This window comes from Takifugu flavidus, chromosome 8 (genome assembly GCF_003711565.1).
Source record: "Takifugu flavidus isolate HTHZ2018 chromosome 8, ASM371156v2, whole genome shotgun sequence".
NCBI classification, from domain to species: Eukaryota; Metazoa; Chordata; class Actinopteri; order Tetraodontiformes; family Tetraodontidae; genus Takifugu; species Takifugu flavidus.
In genome coordinates, this window is record NC_079527.1 from 9,153,498 (window position 1) to 9,174,352 (window position 20,855).

The 20,855-nt window shown below is 43.8% G+C and overlaps 1 protein-coding gene across 2 annotated transcripts in view; it reads right to left on the bottom strand.

Annotated features, from left to right (window-relative positions):
• Positions 1–6,248: 6,248 nt before the first annotated feature.
• Positions 6,249–20,855, bottom strand: part of LOC130530169 (chemokine-like protein TAFA-2) — a 47,960-nt gene continuing 33,353 nt past the window's right edge. For both annotated transcript variants that reach the window (XM_057041119.1, XM_057041118.1), the window contains exons 4-6: positions 11,722–11,871; positions 9,841–9,965; positions 6,249–7,041 (exon numbers count right to left, since the gene is read on the bottom strand). In XM_057041119.1, the coding sequence (XP_056897099.1) occupies positions 7,030–7,041; positions 9,841–9,965; positions 11,722–11,871 (287 nt within the window). In that variant the 3' untranslated portion in view covers positions 6,249–7,029. The remainder of the gene's footprint in view (positions 7,042–9,840; positions 9,966–11,721; positions 11,872–20,855) is intronic.

A 20,855-nucleotide genomic window follows, 5' to 3' on the forward strand; every position in this document is an offset into this window, starting at 1 on the left:
TGAGTTTCACAGAATAGTTCAATCCAGTAAATGGGACAGCTTTATCATTTCTCCCTAAAAGTTGGGCAATAAAATAATGATAAGCATCCCCATATTAAAATCACATGAATTATTCGGCTACATGGAACAAACATTGTCAACTTTATTTGAGTTTAGATTGTGATTATATATTTGTCTGCAAACTGTCCACGCAGGGAAGAATTCATAGTTTGACATTTAAAAGGCCGGTCTGGAGCCACATTAGCATATAAAACAAGTACAGAGGTAATGGAAACGGATCTGTGGCAATAGCACCGCTGATTCTGGGGAAAATAATCATTTGAATAAATCTGAGTACTGTTGCAAAACATATGGCATCACAGAAAAGTTCTTCTTTGCCCTGTTGGCCTGTGTGTGTACAGTCCATGCTCTAACATCTCTCTCTCACACCACACATACACACACGCATGCTGGAGTGCTGCTTCACTAAACTGTAATGGAATTCCTTATAACTCAGTGCTGAGTGGAGGCTTGGGAGGGGAATGGCTGAGAGACAGATGGGTGAATGAAGAGGATGAAATGAGCTGCAAGGTTTGTGGAAAGGTGGGACAAAACTGGCTGAAGGAAAAATGGTGGAGTGTTTCGTTCACGTCGGCGTGCCTGTGTGAAAAATTGCAGGCTCCGCTTCTGTGTTGGATTGATTGGATTTGCATGTCTCTGCGCGAGGGCGTGTTTGTCTGATGACATCAATATTTTTGGTGACAACGATGTACAAAGATCCAGATTCTGCTGCTCTCCCATCTGGCCTCTGAAAGGGCTCCTGTCAGTGTCAAACACCCAACAACAACTTTTACCACTTTTCCTTTTCAACTTGTGTTTTAGAAAGGGGACAAGAGGACACTGTAAATTACCCCTCCATTTATCCCCCTTTAATTATGCAAATGGCAATAATTATCATAGACTAAAGTGTTCTGGAGGTTGTTCATTAATCTGGAGGTGGATACATGTGAGTGTTCCTGCAGAGGTATTCAAGTGTGGACATTTGCATGCTTCTTTTCCACTACTGGAAAATATATGCAACAGGGAGATAAATGTGTGTGTGTGTGTGTGTGTGTGTGTGTGTGTGTGTGTGTGTTGTGTGTGTGTGTGTGTGTGTGTGCGCGTGTGATCACCTATGAATGAACTTTGTGGCAGGAATGCAAATGCCAAGCAGTGAATTCACATCTCTTAGAAGAACAGTTCCAAACCTGCGTACTGTCCCTTTAGGTCGCTCAGCGTTGGCAGAGGTTATAAATAAGAGACATATCAAAGGCGGAGGCCTCACATGCGTGGATGTAAACCTCCACAAAGCTGTGACTTTGTTGAAAAATCCAGGGAATTAGATGAAGCACCTTGTTCCTGTCTGAACAGCCGGAATGGTTCGGCCTTGTTGCTGCACTTTGAGCAGGCGGGGCCCATCGCTGACAAGTGCTCCTCACATAGGGGCCCACTTCACTTAACAGGTGCACTAATTACAGTCCTCGATATAATTGGCTTCCATGGCTCAGATCTACTTTTCGGTGGGATTTTCTTCCCCCTGGTTTGTGTTGACATAGTTTCCATGTGTTTGTCCATTAACATCAGTGGGCTAATGTGACCAAATGTCACGCTGATACCTGATCACTGGGTGTTAAAGTTGTGCAGGAGCTGTTAGAGGAGGAAAATTATGGGAGGTGAGGAAGGTAGCATTAGCCCCAGTCATCGCAGATAACAAGAAATGAGCTGGGATGGGGACGAGGATTTCAGCACTGAAATGCTCGTCGGTGGAGTCCTCATATAGAAACTCTTGAGTTTTGGACGGTGTGTGACTGAAATTGTGCGAAGGAAGTTGTTAACTTAATAAATAGGGTCTGTAAATAATTTCACAACATTTGTTTGTTCTCCCTCTCTCTCTCCTTTTCTCGGGTTCATTGTCTCTCTCCCTATTACTTGTCTCTGCAGAGGTCTTTGGTCTCGCTGATGAGCATCTGCATTTCAGGGGAAGCATCTGAAGCTGAGAGAGGAAACATCCACAGCGTCTCGGTGACAGAATAAACAGCTGATGGCGGAGCGAAGGAGCTGAGAGGGTTTAATGAGAAGGCTGTAGCAGCATGACCCAGATCTAGTTTCAAGACCTGCTAAGCTGCCTCGCAAAAAATAAACTGACAATAGCAATCATCAATAACAATTCTCATTAAATGCAGTGTGAGTGTGCGCGCGCATGTGTGTGACTGTGTGTCACCTCCACTACTCGTCATCCTCCTATCTCTTCCATGTTCTGCTATTCTGTTATTCAACTTGGCATCATCCCGCCCGCACAACCGCGGCGCACAACGCTAAATGTCAACAACTGAATATTCATTAGCCCAGCGACACCCTACCCTCCCTGTCTTGGTAAATCTCACCCAGGACAGACATGTTTTACATCCCTCTTCCTGCACAAACTGATTAGAATATGCCAAATTACCAATATTAGATCACTTATACCCCACCCTCCATGCCCAGAACTGCTCTTTCTGTATCGTCTCCATGGAGGGCAAGTCTTGGAGCCTTGATTAGTAAAAAGCCATCAGATAACTGACATTGGAAGGATAACGTTTGCATTTGAAATGTATGTCACACATGTCGAAATTTACATCCAAATAATGGTGAACATAATGGTAGCGTAAAGAAATGTCAACAATCTCACTTGACGCGCTATTGCCCAGTCTTTTAGCTTTTAGCTGAAGTGTTCTGACCCTGCTAGGGGCCCATTATGCAGCTGTAGTGGGTGATATTTTTAGATGACAGTCACCCTTTTCTCTGCTCCACCTCTTTTCTGAGCACACAATGTGTGGCTTCGCTTCGCAGGTTGAGGCATCTGTCTCAGCGGACGGAATATGCTAACAGCTGGATGTCATAGAGATGACAAGAACCCACAGGGAGCTGAGTAGACACACACACACACACACATATGCACACACATGACAGGATGTCACCTGTGTGATGTGAGGTCATCTTATCTGCACAACCTTAATCACTCATTCAGAAGGATCTACACTGGAGTGTGTGTGTGTGTGTGTGTGTGTGTGTGTGTGTGTGTGTGTGTGTGTGTGTGTGTGTCTGTGTGTGTGTGTAGAAGTCAGGATTAATGTTTGAAGAAAGTGACAGGTTCAGACTGCCTTTGGGGCCGTGCCACTTATCAGTTCAACACAGTCTTTTTGTTGCAGGCTATTCACCTTGCACACACGCCTACACACACACTTTCATTTAGATCTTTTAAGGTCTGCTCTGTTGTCACGAGCAAAGCCATGATATTTTAAGGGCAACTCTTTGCATATTCAGGGGGGGACGAAATCTGGGATAAGGTCCCAAAAACTTGACAAGCATTATAAAATTAAGGACACTTTTTTTAAAAAAAAATAGACTCACAAAACTCTTTATTTGGTGCAGGTAAATACAAATTTTGCAAATTAACAAGAGTGCCTTTGACAAATGTAATCCCACAAACAAGTGTCTTGTGTTGCTGTGCAAAGAAATGGTTTGACTTAAGTAAGGATTAAAAAGGCAGAGAGGAACAACCCTCATGATTGGAGGAAGACACTAAGACTGGTGTTGCACAAGGGAGCCATTAGCTCAGACAGCTGTTTTTTTTTTAATCTGTCACCTCACAGTGTGCAGGAACACTGTTGGCACGTGATCACGTTGGAAACAAAGCATTAGCTTTAATAATCGTTCCTGTCAACCATGCGAAACTAAAACCTAATTTAGATTATGTTAATGACATGGACGTCCTTTTAATTTTCTCCACCGTGCAGACGACTTGTAACTATTGAGTAAGTATGAAAGGATATGATAACATACGTTGTTGACAGGGAGTAAATTTGCCAAGTACATTTTATTTGTGTCACGAAGCTTTATGGACTCGCACCAGCTATAGCCTCTTTAGCCATTCCAGCTGGAAACAAGCGGTGGACCACATTGAAGCAGCTCCTCGATCCGCTTAGGGAATAAAATCATTATTTATCCTCCTGGCAAAAGCAATAAAAGTCATTTTCTACAGCAAGCATACTAACTCTGCTGCAGCTATGTCACAATATCTGGGATATTGCACTGTTTTCCAAGAAATAAAAAGTACAAGTGCATGTTTCTCTGTCTTTTCAAGTCATTGTGACCTTTATTTAATGAGTAATTTTTAACCAAGAAGTATCCCTTGAAGTTCTCCAGATCTCCATGCAACATGGGATATCCTTCTCTGTAGAAAGAGGAATGCAAATGGGAATAAAGTATCAGCCAGAGATTAGTTGCCTCTACATAAAGACAGGTGAGGTGAAAAGATTGTAACTAATGGAAACCAGCTTGCAAAAGAACAGGAAAAAAAGATGTGAAAATAACACTTTCACTTCCTTGGACCGAACCAGAAAGTCTAAGCCCTGCATCTGTTGTATGAAGCTCACAGCACCAGCATGGCATGTTTTCGCTTCTTTCCATGTGTCACTTCACCCAGCTGGTGATGAGTGAGCATCCAAGGTTGCCTATCTCATCATTTGGTTGCCTCGAGCATCTGCTCTGGCATCTGCTGTCCGCCTCGGCCACTTCATCGCCGTCGCTTACCAGACATCAACTGACTAATCTCTCCATCGTCTGGATATCCAGAGCACACTCGTAAATGAGGAGATTAGCATTGGGCGGTGTGGCGGTGTTGATGACAATGGTGATATGTAGTAGTGGTTAGTTCCTCACCTGATGTCGCGGTAGCATCGGGCGTGTTGAGAGAGAATTTCAACATGACTTTCCTCCTGGATTCAGCTCTAGAAATGACAGTTTCGACAGTTTCTGGCACCTTTTCAAAAGCAAATGTGGTAAATTATCTGTACTGCACCTCTTGGGCTTGCGGACAGACAGAATCAGCGTGCCTCCTGTCTGGAATAATGTGCTAATGACAGGTTGAGGCGAACAGAACATGCACACACACAGACCCCCAGGCTCAGTGATGGAGGATTGAATGGGAGATTAGCCAAATCAGAAAAGCCCTCCACAATTCAGCTCACTTGTTCCATCTCCTCCCCACGTGATCAAGTTTACCGGAGACACTTCCTGTCAGTCAGCATCAATGCTGTCACGAGCTGTCGCAGGCTTACAGTACCACAGAGTCTTTTCTTTTTATTTGGCTTACAACACAGGCCTGTTCTATATTTAAATGTACATCAGCGTCATCTTACTGTATAACTGAACATGACAGCGGGAGGAGTAGCCGGCTCTCCTGGGCTCTTCTTCTTGAGCAGGGTTTCTCATTTAGTTGTCAAACGTGATGGCTGGGGCATATAACAGGACCCAGGAATTGGAGGATTTTACACATAACTTGATTAGAGGAGATCTCTGTGTAGCGGCAGTACACAGTGCACTGGGTTCGGGCCTTTCTGTAAGTCACAAGACATGTTTCTGTGATGGTTTCGCGTCCATCCATTATGCCGTTGTCAGTGCAGAAGTGCTGCGGTAGAGTCGAAGCACTTGCATCAGGTTCCTGCACGATACTCGAGAACATTGAAGAAGACTGGAGGAAATGTGTTCTGACAAGGCGCCATATTTATTTGATGTGATGTGGCCAAGTGGAACATCTTCTGTGGGTGGTGAGTCCTCCATCTTCCAGATGTAGGGAAGCTTTATGTCTTAGGCTGCACATACCAAGATTACTGAGGATGCATTTAAATAAATGCTGATGAGGAAAAATGAAATAAATCGGGAAAATAAAGTCAGTGGTCAATTGTACTATACCATCAAGTACAACATCATATAGTGTGTATTCAGTCTCATTTGTGGGTTGGGGGTGTTTTTCAGACTTATAACCAGATAAAAGTTATCAGATGATCATAGCACAATAAGCTGTTTACTTGACTAATGTGTCATGTGACTGATCCGATGACTCCAGATACCAGACAATGATCCATTGTTTCTATGGAAAGCAGATCAGTTGGCAGCAAATATGGAGATGAAGAGGCACTTTTAAGCCAAACCTGCTGACGAGGGATCGATTGCTTTAACAGCCGTGGGAAACTGTGCCTCCTGAGCCTTTTTTGAGCTCAACACATAACTCATCTAAAATAGTCTTTGCATCTACAAACACCTATCACCAGCTAAAACTGCTGGCCCAACTTCTCCGTGACCTTCAGTGACCTTTGCTTGGCTCCTGAGTGAAAGCCACGTCATCAATATTCCTTCCAGCTTCACACACTCATTAACATGAATGTGTTAACAATCCAGAGGTTTGACTCTTCTTTTGAAAGATTTTATTCATTTCATATAATACTGACACATGTACTCAATAGCGGTTAACAGGCATTTAAAAACACAGATATTAAAACCATCAGAGCTTTGATTTAGTTTCAGCCCCGTTGATTCCATGGACTAGTTTGTACACGTTTACATGTTGCAATATACTGTAACATCTACTAGTTATTAGTCTACTCTCACCCCTGAAAGGATTATTGACCTTTGTTGGAAAGAAAACCATTTTTTCATTTTTTTTTTAAAAAGGCATTTTGTAAATGACATAAAATATTTATAATAATGGGAAGTCGGAAAAAGAAAATTCAAAGAGAGTTTTAAAACATTGAGGTTTTTTTTTAACTGGCAAAATCAATCTTAAACATACTGCACCAGGCTAGTTTTTATCACGATTATAATAGGTTTGTAATTTGGAATAATCCAGATGCCTCATTAGTCCCATTATGCAGAGAACACAATGAAGCCATAGAAGAGACAGGCAAAATATAGATAGCAAAGGAATTCTTTTTCAAATCCAGCCTTGGTAAGATAACTCAGTCTGCAGGTCGTCCTTTGTGGTATCAGTAAAGGATTATGGGTGATGTAGTCCTCAGTAGGATCAGAAACGCTCACTTGTGTCAGAGTCTTTTCTCTTGCATTCCTCAGTGGAATGATCCCGGCTCATCACAGAAGTCTGTCTCAGAGTGATTCCTCGTCACTGAAAGGTCCATTGTGCTGCCCGAGTAACTCCAAAATCTTGGGACTCTGCTGTGCTTCAGGTGAATGGGACTATCGGGTCACCTGAAAGCAGAAGAAGTTGGTCACAGACTTGTGATGCAACCTGAAACAATGGTTTAATGGACATAAAGTGTTCCCCAGCCCTTTATTGTCATGCCAACCATCACACCTAAACCCCTGACTCAAACCTAAACCCAATTCTAAAGTCTTAACCCTCAAGCAGACCTTTAAGTTCAAAGACCAGGCGCACAGCATGCACAAGAATGCACGTACACCAATCGGTTTTCCGACCCAGGTGGCTGTTAAGAAACTGTGAATGCCAGGCATCATTGAAAAAGCACAAAGAAGCTTTTTTTAAACGCTTGCAGCATGTATTATATCTTCTCTGGATGGCTCCGGGCCACCTTTCCTGGGCTTGTTCATGTTGCCTCCGGGCATCTTTTCCAGCACCTGATCAAAGAGTCTGCAGGCAGACGTTTGTTGCCTCGCCAGTATACTGTACTAGCGCCTTTGCAGCTCCGCGCCTGCTGTGCTTGAGGTGCTCCAGTATCCCTTTAGGATTTTGTCCTCCATGCCTGGTTAAACATGCCTGCAGGTGGCATTTCTGTGCACAATTAGGAGGCTGGTTTCATTAATGTTGTTAAGTCTTCAAGTGTGATTGAATATTGCATCGATAGAAGAATGGGATCAGCTTTCTGAAACGTGGAACACTGCAGCGTCGTCGACGTAAATGACTTCGCAGCGGGTTGTACCTCTGCGGCCTGGCTGCCTGGCCGTGTCCCTTCAGTCATCCATATGATATTATTTGGCATTGATCAAGCTGTCATCCATCCCCTCCCTATCTCCTCCCCCTGCCCTCCTCCTGTCCTCCTTTCCTCTGCTCCTGGCCAGGGCTGGAACATCAGAAAGACTGCCTGAGCCAAAACCTCTTTTGTTTTCAGATCCATACAGAAGCTCCCCAACAGCCAACTCCAGCATTTTCCTTTCTGAGTGTTTTCTCACCTACCATCACCTCTCTCATTCTTTACTCTTCACTTTCTCTCTTTTTCCCCCATCTTATCTCCTCTTCCTGTTTGCTGGTCTCCAAGTGTCTCTCATTCTCTTCCTCAGTCCATCATCAATTTCAATTTACGAGCGGGCCTTAATGGGACTATAAGAGAACGTTCGATGCTATTGATCTGGATGCCTGCACGTCTTGACCTCGGTACGCTACACCAGAGGAAGGGGGGGGAGGAAAAAAGCAAACATTCTTTTCATCATCGGAACATCACATACACACGAGCCAGCTCATACAAATCATTGATCAAAGACCTGAATCCCAGAGATAGGAAATATTTGCACACTTTCAAGCTGAGACAAAGTCACCGTTGATGTGTGCCTGGATGAATTAATGTTGTTTTGATCTTGTATGGGAATTTATACGGAGACCAAATATGATTGGCTATTCAGTGGAAAGGCACTGCTGGCGTGTGCGTGCCTTCTTTTCCAGAGTTTAGTGTTTTTCTGCCATTAAGAATCTTTTTTTAAACTTTTTTTTGACAGCCTGACACAAATTTGAGCTTGGATCGATCATCAGGAAATATCTGGGAGGGGAAAGAGAAAAATCCTTGGTAAGATTTAGAAGTGGACCTGGATAATGTGAAAGCAGGAATGAAGGGAAGGAAGGGAAAAGAGCTACTTTTCCGGTTAAGAGGTGAGTCAGAGAAGAAGCAAGGAAAGGAATGTGTAATCACCATCTTCACCAAGAAAGAATCAAATTGAAGAGAAGTGTGTCTCCAACTTTCCTTCTTTTTACCCAACAAGATGCCCCCCCCCTCCTCTGGCCTTGCCTCCAATCAATTATTTAGGTAAAAAACAAAGGTCTGCTCCCGCCCATGAATAATGGAGTGCCAGAAGGCGAAGAGTGGGATGAGGGATAGAAACACAAGCATATAGTGACATGAGTTGAACCGCGCGTAATTCCCCTCCTATGACAGGAGACCCCGGGCCTGCTCAGGTCATCACATCTGAAGAGACGTTCACACGTCCTTGTTTGGCATCAGCAGGAGGAGACAAATGCATAGATACCACACAGAGGCACCGCATCGGGTGTTTTAATCACGTCTTCTTATCATTAACCGTGTCTAATCCTCACCTCTCTTCAGTTGTGATTGTAGTGATATTAGTGTCATTATCTCTCCAGTGTTTCCAACAACAGAGCCACCCCGGGCACACTTATGAATCTGTGCGTCGTCCTTGTAAATCTGAATTAACAATCAGTGGATAGAGTCAATCCCTTCATCATCAGCGCGATTGCAGTCTCAGAGAAAACAAAAATATTAAAACAATTCATCTGCAGTATTTTCCTACAACCTCTAGCGGGACGATCGCCGCATCATTTTTGCAAATTTACATTTTAATATGAAAACGTGAGTCGTTCTCTTTCTCTTCGTCTCCTCCTCGGATAAAACCAATGAAAGGACACTCGTTTCCATACAACATAAATGACTTTGGCATCCTCCTCTGAGTTCAAGGAATTTTGTCTTTGAACGATGTTTTTCTGAACCCCTAAGTAGGAATGTGTGTTTGTGCATATTTCCCTTGTTTCTTTTGGCCTTCTTTTTCTTTGGAGATGATTTGATGTGGTAGGCAGGAGGAGAGGGCTGGGGGAGCATGAGGAAATGAAGTGCAGGAGGAATACAGCCAGAGGAAGGAGAGACAGGATGGGGATTGAAAGAAATGAGAGATGTGACACGATGAAGGTTGTGGATGGGTCACTCAGCGGTAGTTTTGACCGTGATTGTGCATTCAAGCCTCAAATTTATGACAGCACAAAAGCAAGGGAGTGATTAAAGAGAGACGGGTTGTTGTTTGCCCACAGACCTTCGTGGTCTTGACTTTGTTGCCTGTACTGCAACTCCATCCTGTGAGGTCTGGAAGAACTTTACACTCCTCCCCCTCCATACACGGCTGCATCTGACACCACCACTTCTGGGCTACAATGGAGGCTGGAGGAAGAGAGCAGAGCACATATTCGTATCTTGAAGGACTCATTTAGACTTTGAGGTGACTGGACGGTTAACCACAACTACCCAAATACATACAAATCTTACATTCTGGCTTTTGCTTTGTATTTTCTGCATGAATAATATGAATTGGTGCCACAAAACTGTTAGTGATTAAATTTAAATTGCCAACCAATCTCAAATGAGGCCATGTGCATGGTTGAACAGAAAGATGATGATTTTAATTACTTATCAGACCGCACACGTCTCCACCAGTTTTTCATCTTCTGCATGGAGGAAACATCATTGATATTAACTCACCCTCATTAGCCAAGTGTAAAAAAAACCTCTTCATGTTTTGCCTTTTTGAATCAATAGGCATCATATTTTCAGTCATATTCTGGGGTGGGAAAAATTGGCTCCAAAGGGCAAGTGTGTTTGCTGGTAAGAGTAGTAACTTGTAAATTACTAGTATTAATTACTGGTATCACTCATCTATTCTCTGTTCATGCTAAATGGTGATGGAGTGTCCACAGCATTTACTAGGATTAATATTAATAAACCATTAAATCGAGTAAAAGCCCGGAGCGCAGCGGTTGGACATGATTCCTGACCACAACCCACAGATGCAAGACAACAGTCTCATTCATTATCCACAGCTGTTGTTGTCAGAAGCTGCTTCCTTTTGCGGTGCACAGTTAAACAACAACACCAGCAGGGTTTACTGGATGTGTGAGTTCCTCAGAGTTCAGCCAATCGGCACGTTATAAAGTATTTAGTCCGCAAATATTCAGCTCCACTTTAGAAACCAGAGGGCTGAGACAGCTTTTTGACTGAAGAGAATGTGCGAGAGTGCCATCCTTTCTAGAGTGTTGCGGTAGCAGAGGTTGATATTGTGGTACAGTCATGGAAGAAAACATCAAATATATACGCACAAATGCATATGTGTGTATATATGTATATACATATGCATATGCATTAATAAACAGTAGTCAAATTATTAGAACACTTGGCCATTCAAATATTAGATAATCTAGTAACTACTGTTAAACTACAGAAGGAATCTGCTGGAACACTGCTGGAAAATAAACTGGGTAGAACTATTATCCATTCAAAGGAAAGCCGTCGGCATCATTTGCAGACAGCATGGGAGAACATTGGTGTTGAAGTTCTCAGGAAATATATTGACACTATGCCAGAGATGTGCTGCTAACAGGCTCAATATTAAAGTTCAAAGTGGCTGGAAAAGAATAGGACGCACTCCATCCGATATCTGCTGTGCTCAGAGCCACACTCTGCATATTTCATGAACACTGTAAATTAAAATCATGTTCAAGAGTCAAAACAAATGCCTATACCTTCAGATCTGTCTGCTGTTTTGTCCATCGCTTTATCCTTACATGTGTCATATAGGTGTAATTCATGGATTGGTTATAAATGATGCATAGATACACATTTGAAAATGTTACCTGAAACAGTAGCTTGTTGGTTAAATCAGCATATTCTTGTGTAGGGAATACAGTAAACACGAAAGGATTGATAAGTTGATGTTTTATTAGTACTTGGGACAAAAAGGAATGAGTAGAAAGCCCCAGGGATCCCCAGAGGGGGACCTTGTGGGTTAAAACTCCTGAGGTCGGCCAACGTACCAGGAGAACACACAACAAAAGACAAATATAGATCTCTGATGGTTATGTGTTGGTGGGATCATGCAGAACCTGTGAGGTGAGTTCAGTAAGTTCTTCCCTGATGCACGTACCGTCCACGCAGGAAGGCATGGCCCTGGTGGTGCCCGCAACCTGGCCCGGGAAACAGGAACACTTGACAGTTTGGGATCTCTCCTCGATCTTGTTCTTGTTGCAGCAGCGATGGGCGGCGATCACCTCGCACGTTCCCGCCTTCACGTGCACTGTGGAAAGCCAGAGAAGAGGCTGTCACTCTCAGACAGTAGTGTGAATGATCAATCAAGAAAAGTAGAAACATGGTGGCTTAAGGAAGAGATCATTGATTCCCAAGTCCCATTTGTTTCAGTCACTTCGACATCAGATAAATAGAAGCAGTTCTTCCTGATCCAGAACACCAAGAATACTGAAATGAAAGGAGATTTAGGTTCAAGCAGCTGTTTTATTTAACTCAACTCGACCTTAAATAACAACAGAACCAGCGACTCAGTGTTAAAAATAAAGGAACTCGCTGTCAGACAGAATAATGAAGTCATCGGAAGGGGCAATCGATGGGATTATAAGAGACAAAAAGGGACGTTTTGGTGCAGAACTGCCAAAACAAAACCTTGGACGATGGCGGAATCACTTTTTGAAATTTGCACAAAACACCTGCAGATATTTAAAACAGAATCCATATCCATCCCACTTATGCTCTCTCTCTCTCTCTCTCTCTCTCTCTCTCTCTCACACACACACACACACACACACACACACACACACACACACACACACACACACACACACACACACACAAATAAATAAATAAATAAACCTTGAGCTGGAGCACTCTGCAAAGAAGATGCCTATCTCTTGTTGCCAAGTGCAAAGAATAAAAGAGTAAAGCAGTGATTAAACGGAAGAGAATCCAGTAATATTTATACTCTGATAATTGATCATCTGCATACGAGGGGGTTTTAACTACAGTGCTAATGATATCAGGCTGTGGACGGTCCTTCATCTTCAGCTGGCACTCTGGGTGCAAATCTATAGGCACGCTCAAATCTGGCAGCCATGTGCTCAATTAACAAAGCCCCCAACACCCCACCCCACGCACCCATCACATGAGTCCTCTGAGTCAGCAAAGAGAACAGGAACAAAGAATCCAGGGCTCCATCTGAAGATGTGTAGTTCTAACACTTCTTTAGAGCAGCCTTTCCCTGAGAATGTTAAATGTCAAGGACAAACAATAACCGCTTTGACGAGCTCCAGGTCTCCAATTACAATAATAATGTGACAGGACGTACAATGCAAAAACTGCAGATTGTTCACGGGCTGTTCTCTGAGGTCAATCCTGTCTGTGTTTCGGCTTGTTGTAAATTTCTTCTTTTTTTAACTCCTTGTTACAAAGCGCCAACGAGAGCATGGTGACTAACACGGCGAACAATGGCTTTAAGTATTTAAAAGGGAGGCGAGTCGAATTAGAAAGAACGAGCGTGAATATGCTTAACAGGCTAACACGGATTTGAAAAGTTCTTAATTTGCCCGCTAATGAGAAAAAGACAAAGCAATCCCGCAAAGCCCAGTCCAATTAATGTTGGAGTGAAACGTACATTGTAATATCGAACCCACGGTGCGTCTGACTCCCATCACGTTCTCACCCCTTCTATTTTACCCCAGTTCCCCCGGCACCACCCGCGCCTGCGTTCTCTCCTATCAACTTTCGAAACATGTCCGCGACATCTTGAACTTTGTCATTTCCTGGCTGCTCACTTTCAGCACCTTCCCTCGTGGTAACAAAAATGTCAACACCTTGTCATTTCTTTTCGTCCAGAGCTGAAATGAACATTACGGATCTAAAAGTTACTGGTGAACATCAGAGTTTCAGGCGCGTCATATCATCACCTCTCATTTGGCTTCGCCCTTCCCGTTGGCCACTAATTAGGATGCCCCTCCTTGACATGAGGCTGTTGGCAGATACCCAGTTCAGAAAAATCCGCACACACTTCAGCAGCCCTGCCCTAACGTGTAAGGATGGCAGAAAATGGCAGTGGATTTATCAGTCTAATATACAGTATATTTGGGGTTGTTGGTAGTTCAGTCTGTTGGGAACTGGGCTGAGGAGCATGGGGTTCTTAGTTTGAGCCACAATGGGAACAAAACATTAAAATTGTTCTGGTAGTTGGAGAACGTGCCAGAACACCTTCAGAGCACTGCTGAGGTACCCTTGAGCAAGGCACCAAAGCCACAAAAGTTCACATAGGGCCCTGGGTCCTTCATCCTGGGGTGGACCCTGCCTTGGCCCATACGTGCACCCTCCCTGTGACCCCGAAAGGGATAAAGCAGTTTAAAAGCTGAGAGTAAATATTTATATTTCTTCTTATTTATAGTCTGCTAACCGTCAGTCTTGCCTTCCGGCTGATCAAACCCATGTCTGGAAAAACGTAATTGCTGCGGCTACTCAGGGAGGGCACTGCAACACATCAGCAATCACATCTTATAGGGCAGCTAACGCTGATTAGCAAGTCAAAGGAAATTATGTGGTTATACCTAAAATAGTCACAACAAGAATGGAGAAAAAGCTGCAACTGTGTGTGTGTGTGTGTGTGTGTGTGTGTGTATGTGTGTGTGTTGGGGGCGAAAGAGAGAGGCCAAGTGGTAGGAGTACCCTGCTGGGAACATGAGAATACACACACGGGCACAGAGGCACAGAAAAAGAGAGAAGCAGGTTTTTCAGGGTCAAGGCAATCTGTCCATCTGTCCATCTGTCAGTAACTTGTCATCCTTAGTAAATGGGCTTAAGAGGCACAGCTGTGCTCAGGGAGAAACACATATCAGGTCATCATACAATGGAGGTAGGAAGGAGGTATGAAACCTAGAAAGGGAGAGGCGGAGGCTGGATGCATTATAGAACTTATATAAAAGAAAACTCTGATTTGGAACCAGTGATTCAGGATAATCATTTGCTGTCCTGCTGAATTTTCCTGTGCAAAGCTAACAGAGAGAGAGATGGAGAGGTAGAGGCAGAGAGAGAGAGAGAGGAGAGAGAGAGAGAGGGAGAGCACAGAGGAAAATGGGGTGTTGGTGTGGCTAAGCGAGATTGGGAAAAGGAGGGGTCATTTATGAAATGACAGAGGACACAAGATGAAGATGGGGGAGTGGAGGGGAACAGGAAAATGATAAAAGGACACAGATTGGACCAAAGTAAGGAGGGCGCAATTTAAGAGCCTTAGGAATTACAGGATACAGAGGGCGCATAAAGCTTTTGGAAATAAAAGTGCTGGATTAGTGTCAGTGTGCACTTTTCAGGCTTCAGGTGAACGTGCAAACGGAGATCACTGATTGGCCAAACCTGTTGCTGCAGCAGTGACATTTGTCAGCTGCAAAGTGCTGCTCTTTACTCATTCACAGGAGCAGGGAATGAGCAGAATCACCAAAAAAGAGCAACAATCCATCCATCCTGGTGCTCTTTGTATCATCCACCAGGCTTCATTCCACAGGACAACTGGTCACCACAAACATGTTGTCACAGCACAAAACGCGAGGGCTCATTATGACGGCGACAGGAGGATGCGCAAATATTTTCCTTCCTGTATTTTCCCACCCCATCTTTCCCTCTATCCACGAACACACGCAATTACCGAGGATGTCCTAGTATTTGTATCTAAATGCAATTATAACTGGTGTAACCCAACTTATTTGTTTATTTTTTTACTCCCGTCCTTGTAAATAAACTCCATTTTATTAATTTAAATGCTGGGATTGAAGTGTATATGTGTTGGATAAGAAAATGACTGACTGAGTCTGCTTTTCACGGCGGGCCCGTGCGCTCTGTCAGTGCCAGTTTGGCATGTTAGTGTCACGTGTATCTTCCCTCATCCTGCGTTCCTGTTCTTGTTTCAGTTCTGGGTTCCATCTGGTCTGTCCTCTCTAAACCTTTGAACCGAGGCCATTTGGTAGTGGTGGTGGTATGTGTGTCTCTGTGTGTATCCATGCTTTCACTTTATTTTGGCAAATAAACTTGCTGACGCTCCACATCATCTCGGACTGCCACGAAGGGCTATTTCCGATCAGCCACATGTTAACAGCGCTGTGTGTGAGGCGCAGTTTTAAATAATCTGCTGCTTTTATCACATCCACACATCGGATGAAAACCACATTTTCCATCTGGCATTTCATCTATTGACTACATTTCATAGCCTTTGGGTCCTACTCCAGTGCTAAAGAGCTAACCCAGTAAAAACAATCCTTTAAGCTGAATGTGTCCAAGGTGCATATGGATGCACTATATAAATCACATATTTACTATCTATAAATATTTAAGTGTTTCCCTAAGGCCCACCGTGTTCTTTTTGCATAATTTTAAATATAAAATCAGTTCAGAATGCCTGCCGAGCTAATTAGATTACACTGTACGTTTCACAGTGCATGTGTGCACCCATCAGTGCATGTACGCCCATGCGTTTGTGTTAATAATTAGATTACAATGGCCTCTGAGATGGCACCATTCGTTATGAATCGTAAACACAGAGCAAATTAAAATTCCGTCTATGAGCCTGCCAAGAAAATTAGTATTGAGAGAAAGGGAGGCTTTGGCGTTCCAGCACCGTTGTCTTTCCTCTCCTCACGCCCCAGCGCTTCCAACACGACTTCGGCAACACCGTCCAACTCCTCATTTAGTGTGACACCATTTTTACTTCAATCGTCCAAGGTCGGGAACAGGTAAAATATGTATGAGACAAACACTTATTGCGTTTTTTTTTTTTATGTCACAGCGTGTCGGTGCCTCTGTTTTAACATTTATGATGGTTCTCAAAATACATCAGGCTTGTCTTCCCCCTTCCTGGGAGTGAATTTGATAAGACACCAATGCAACATTACAGATAATTATGTTATTGACCAAAATTCTGCCGCAAATGCGCGTTAGCCTTTCCTGCAGAGATGTGGGCTCAAATAACTGAATAATGCATTCAGCCTTTGTGAGAAGTCAGTAGAGATTAAAATAAAAGCTGCAAAATTTGCATCTGCTTTGAAAAATTGCCAAATAAGAGAAGACCGCGGGGCCAAGGCTGCTCCGCGTAGCCCTCACACGCGTTTTCCAATGGCCGACCATCCCTCAGCTGTGCGTCACCGCGTGATTGAAATGTGCTCACAGCAACGGCTCCCCTTCACATTGTGACCAAAATAAAGAGCGCGGAGACAGTAATCTCTGGGACACGATTCATCGGAACTGGGATTCGGGAAGAAATCTGCATCTGACATAGAGCAGATCATCCTTGTCCATAAGAGACGCCTATTTGTTGCCTTAATATTACCAAACGCCCCGGACATATTTAGTCCTCGCTCTACTTCTGTCATGCAACTGGCTAACGATTTGACAATTGTGTCATTAAGGACGTAATGAGCTGCCCGCTGAATCCTCCGTCTGTAACGCACTCCATCACCACCCACCACCCGTCCCTGCGCTAGTCACCCGCATGCTAACGCAGCCTGTGTCGCGGCTTCATACTCCCTCCACAAAAACACAGCACTTCTGCTTCTGACCCCGGTTGTGCGTTTACGCCCCCGTTACGTCACGCGAGATTTTAACTGGAGCAACTTTTTGGGCCTCGGCGGCGCGTCCTGAAATGCTTCTAGTGCTCGCCACCGAGGTCGCTTCCACATGATGGCAGATGATTTGTTGACGCTTAAGGCGACATATTAGTGTGGCAAACCGGTTATAAATTGTTAATATGCTCTGATGTGCATTACAAGTCTGCCATTAACCCTTGGCTGCAGGTGTGTGGGCGATCATCATGTATGTAACACCGTGTTTAATTGGTGACTGTTGACTGGAGGTGTGTTTTCATGGGCCCTGAGGGAGCATCCAGGGTTCCTTCTCCTGTCTCTTTGTCTCCCTCTGTTACACCGGGGTATTTGCGTCATTCATGTTTTGTTGTTAGGGAGCTGTGAGCTCTGCCAGCTTCCTTTCACTCTTCCAACTGAGGCTGAGGTCTCTTTGTCTCTCTGCCTCTTCTGTCTCTTTCTGGCAGCGCAGCATGGAGACGGAGAGACAATGAGGGCTTTCGGCCCAGCTACCTCCACCTCCAGGTTTCCCTCCTGTCAGTCAGCGATCAGACTGAAGAGGAGATCTATAGCGCGGCAGCCACGCTGATGATGGTTTCATTCTTTCGGAATTCTCTCCCCGTCACAGGAATAACGACTGACACCCGTAAACGTCAAGCTCTGCGTATTTCACTTTAACAAGCTGCCGCACATGTATGTGTGTGTGTGTGTGAGAGAGAGAGACTTATTGCTGTTGTTTATGTCACTCTACATTGTAACAGATCACAGATAAACGGTTTGCCATCATCCTGCTTATTCTCTGTTAAAGAGAACAGCCTCCATATGTTAGAGCACCAAACAACCCACAGCAGCGCCGCAGACACTATAGAAAGATCACAGTACTCATTACATTTGGAGGTGAGATGAAAATTTACTTCCAGTATGCAGTCAGAGTGTTTGGTCAAGGCTAGACGTCCAGAAGGAGAGACCCATTTAATCTCGAGGCAGGTTAAATAGGTGGGAGGCTGAGTAGGTTCCTTATTCTGACGAGTCATGGCGGTCTTCAGGGTTGAAATTGAAAGCGACTGGACTTTTTCACCTCTTGGTCTTAAAGGTTTCTATTTTGGAGTTCTGCTAACCGTCAACTAAACTATCTATAGCTATATGACCCTTAAGAAATTGCCGTGTCCTTGGACTCTTGCGCTTATGGTCAAACGGGGGGTAATAATACTTGTTTTTGTCCACTGTGGTCTTTCCAACTACTATCAGTGGTTTTTTTGTTTGTTTGTTTTTTCTCTGAAAGGGTTTCACATTTAATTCTCCTTTAGAAGTTGGGTAAAGAAAAAGACTTTGTGTCCAAAAACCTGATTTGTACCTTCATTTACAGCACCAGAAAGAGGTGAGTGTAAAGTCTGACTCACTGTATTTTTACACAGGTGATTTCTTTGATAAAGATCCTCATCCGTCCATTGGCCTTTGAACAGTGACAGGTGATCTGGTGGGCTTGGCCACTGATGCCTTAAACCCATCTATTCTTCAGGCCTCCCTTTCTGCTGTGTCAGCACTTTCTCCCTAAATGCATTCATCAAGATGGATCATTACATGCTCCCTCTCCCCTCTGCCTTGCTCCGTCTCTCATCCAACCCCTCGCTATCAAATGAAAGGGAAACCCTGGTGACTCTGAGACTGACTGGCAGCAGCGCCAGAGGTGGAAAGATGAGAAGAGCGAGGGGGCTGCAGGCGAAGGCAAAGGAGAAGGAATGAGGGGAGAAAAAAAAAAGCGAGTAACAGTAAAGCACAGCCCGCTCTGACTGTAAATGGTTTGAGGAACGATGTTGGAGGCATGATTCGTCTCTGTTAGAGCTCTGTGGGAAGGGAAGTGAAGAAGCACCGTAGTGGAGCCATTAGTACACAGCGGGGGTAATCTCAAGTGCCGAGCTTCTCTACTAAAACTTTGAGAATCCCACTGGAACCATTAAATGAAAGCAAACACCTGCTGCAGACCTGGATCCATCAAGATGTTGCATTGTCTCAAACACATTGTAGAGGTGCTTTTAATGAGGCGTAATGACCTCGGAAAATTCCAAGTTTTCCTCCAGCAACTATAACGGTTGTGAAAAGGAGTGCTGTGGGGACAAACGATACACACGGGCCCCTTTGAATCCAGCACCCGCCCCCTACCCGAATACCAGTTAAAAGGAACAGCAGAAACTGGCTGCTGCCGTCTGCCTTTGCCCACATCCTCAGGTTCACCCTTTAGTTGTGCACAATGGCTGGATGTGCTTTGCACAGGATAAGGTCTGTATTCACTGAGGCAAGGCGCCATCAGACAGCTTCAACGTTACCTCATTGTTGCGGAAGGTGCCTACCCCCCAAACACCTTTTTCCTGTTAAAGAGCCCTGATTTACTCCTCCCTCGTTCTCCAGATGGGCGTGAGACCATTTCAATGCGTAAGAGCAGAGAAAGAAATCAGGTTTTTTGGCACACAAGTCCCCACATAAGCATTTTATTGTCCACCTTTTCTTTGAAATGTTGTGTGCATAAACCCGAAAACAACATGACACCATTTTCTTTTCATTTTATGTTACAGGGAAGACTTTTATCTTCCAGACTTACTGGAGAGCACTAACACACTCGTGCCATTTGGAAAGTTTCTCAAAGTTCAGTTCAGTTAAGAGGAAGACTATTTTCAGTCATGCAAGAAGCATCAGATCTGCGACTTGACCTGATCTGAGCAGCTGCCAGTTTGGCCTGCCCATAGAACAGCAACTTCCTGTCAAACGTTTCACTTTCTGTTAAGGGAAATTGCTAACAACTCATGGTGGCGCTGCTAACACTCCGTGGTTCCTTGAAGCAGCTTGTATAATACACTTCAGAGCTGCCAGGGGAGATATTAAAGGACTAAGCAGCAGAGTCTCACCTTCAAAAGCACTTTTCTGTTAATAAAATAGATTTTTTTCACAAATACTCATTATTTTGCAGGCTTCTATTACTTAACAGCAATTCCCTGATTTAAATATTGATAAGTGATATAGTTCTAAATTATTAATGAAACATTCCCTGATTAATTTGTTTGGCTTGAACTTCACTTCACTACACACACACACACACACACACACACACACACACCTGAAACCAAATATTGTTGAGATTTTTTTCTAATGACCAAAAAAGTGTGAAAATAGTGGTTAAAGTCAGACTAAAATCTTAAAGTTTAACTGCAGTATAGGTGAGGCACAACAAACACATGTGTATTCATGACACCTCTGTGTAAAGCGACGCTAACACAAACCATGTCAGAACTATGTCTTGCACATGTTTTATTGACTCTTGCAATCAGATCAGTGCCTTTAGGAGAGTGTACAACGCAGCGCATGCACAGGAAATTAATCCCAATTTACTAAATGTCTCTAGAATAGTCCAAAAGGAAGCTTGTTTATTTCTGGGACATGGCTCATGGATAAAACTAGGTGGGGGGGGGGATCTATTAATCTGAACCAAAATAAGCATAAAAGAGTCAGGGAGGGAGGGATTGAGTGATTTGTGCTTTAATGCAGCCCACAGAGTATTTACAGTGGTGTTCTGTGAGGATTACTTGTGTGAGAGGATTAGTGAAGCTGCATTACTGCTGTTTTATTTTACTCACAACAGCAAAAGACTAAAAATAAAAGCCTCTTAAACCACATT